This window comes from Aptenodytes forsteri, unplaced genomic scaffold (genome assembly GCF_000699145.1).
Source record: "Aptenodytes forsteri isolate BGI_AS27 unplaced genomic scaffold, ASM69914v1 Scaffold15, whole genome shotgun sequence".
NCBI lineage: Eukaryota > Metazoa > Chordata > Aves > Sphenisciformes > Spheniscidae > Aptenodytes > Aptenodytes forsteri.
In genome coordinates, this window is record NW_008795129.1 from 28,005,006 (window position 1) to 28,005,619 (window position 614).

A 614-nucleotide genomic window follows, 5' to 3' on the forward strand; every position below is an offset into this window, starting at 1 on the left:
CGACTGGGCGGTTGCTGGCGGTGCCCACGGGCCGCCCCAGGATGTCGCTTATTCCGTGCGGCGTCCCCAAGGGGAGCTGCGTGTTGAGTCCGCCCAGGGCCGGCGCCTTGAAGCCGGAGGGGTTCTGCAGGGTGTAGGGGAAGAGGGAGGTCTTCATCTCGGCCATGTTGTGCAGCGCGGCCAGCGGCGTACTGCTGAGGACGAACGCGCTCTGGCGATTAGCATCCATCTGTCCCACCGCTAACATTTGTGGTCATCAACGAACGCGGGTCCTTCTCCAACCACGCCGGCAGCTGCTCCGTTGTAACCCACGCCAGGAGCGCCGGCCGCGGGCGGGACGGTCGCGTCTCTGCTTGCAGGTTCAAAGCAACAGCAAGTACCAAAGTTTGCTGGGAGCAGGAAAACCCCGGCGCTTCTCCGCCCGCCCCCGCAGCTCGGCGACGCGCACCGCGAACTTCCAGGCTGGAGCGCGGAGAAAGCCAAGTCGGGGCAGCACGGCAAACCGGCGGGGAGGGAGTCCTGGGGCTGACAGCACTCCCGCCCTCCGCGCGGGATCCAGCGGGAGGGGAGGGGGGGCACCGGGACAGCCGGAGGGATGGGCGCCGCTCGCCGCT

General features: G+C 68.6%; 1 protein-coding gene across 1 annotated transcript in view; it reads right to left on the reverse strand.

The window, feature by feature from the left end:
- The window catches only part of NKX6-2 (NK6 homeobox 2), a 5,622-nt gene extending 5,375 nt beyond the window's left edge, over nucleotides 1-247 (reverse strand). Inside the window, exon 1 of the mRNA XM_009278137.1 lies at nucleotides 5-247. Coding sequence (XP_009276412.1) covers nucleotides 5-247 — 243 coding nt within the window. The remainder of the gene's footprint in view (nucleotides 1-4) is intronic.
- Nucleotides 248-614: the final 367 nt, after the last annotated feature.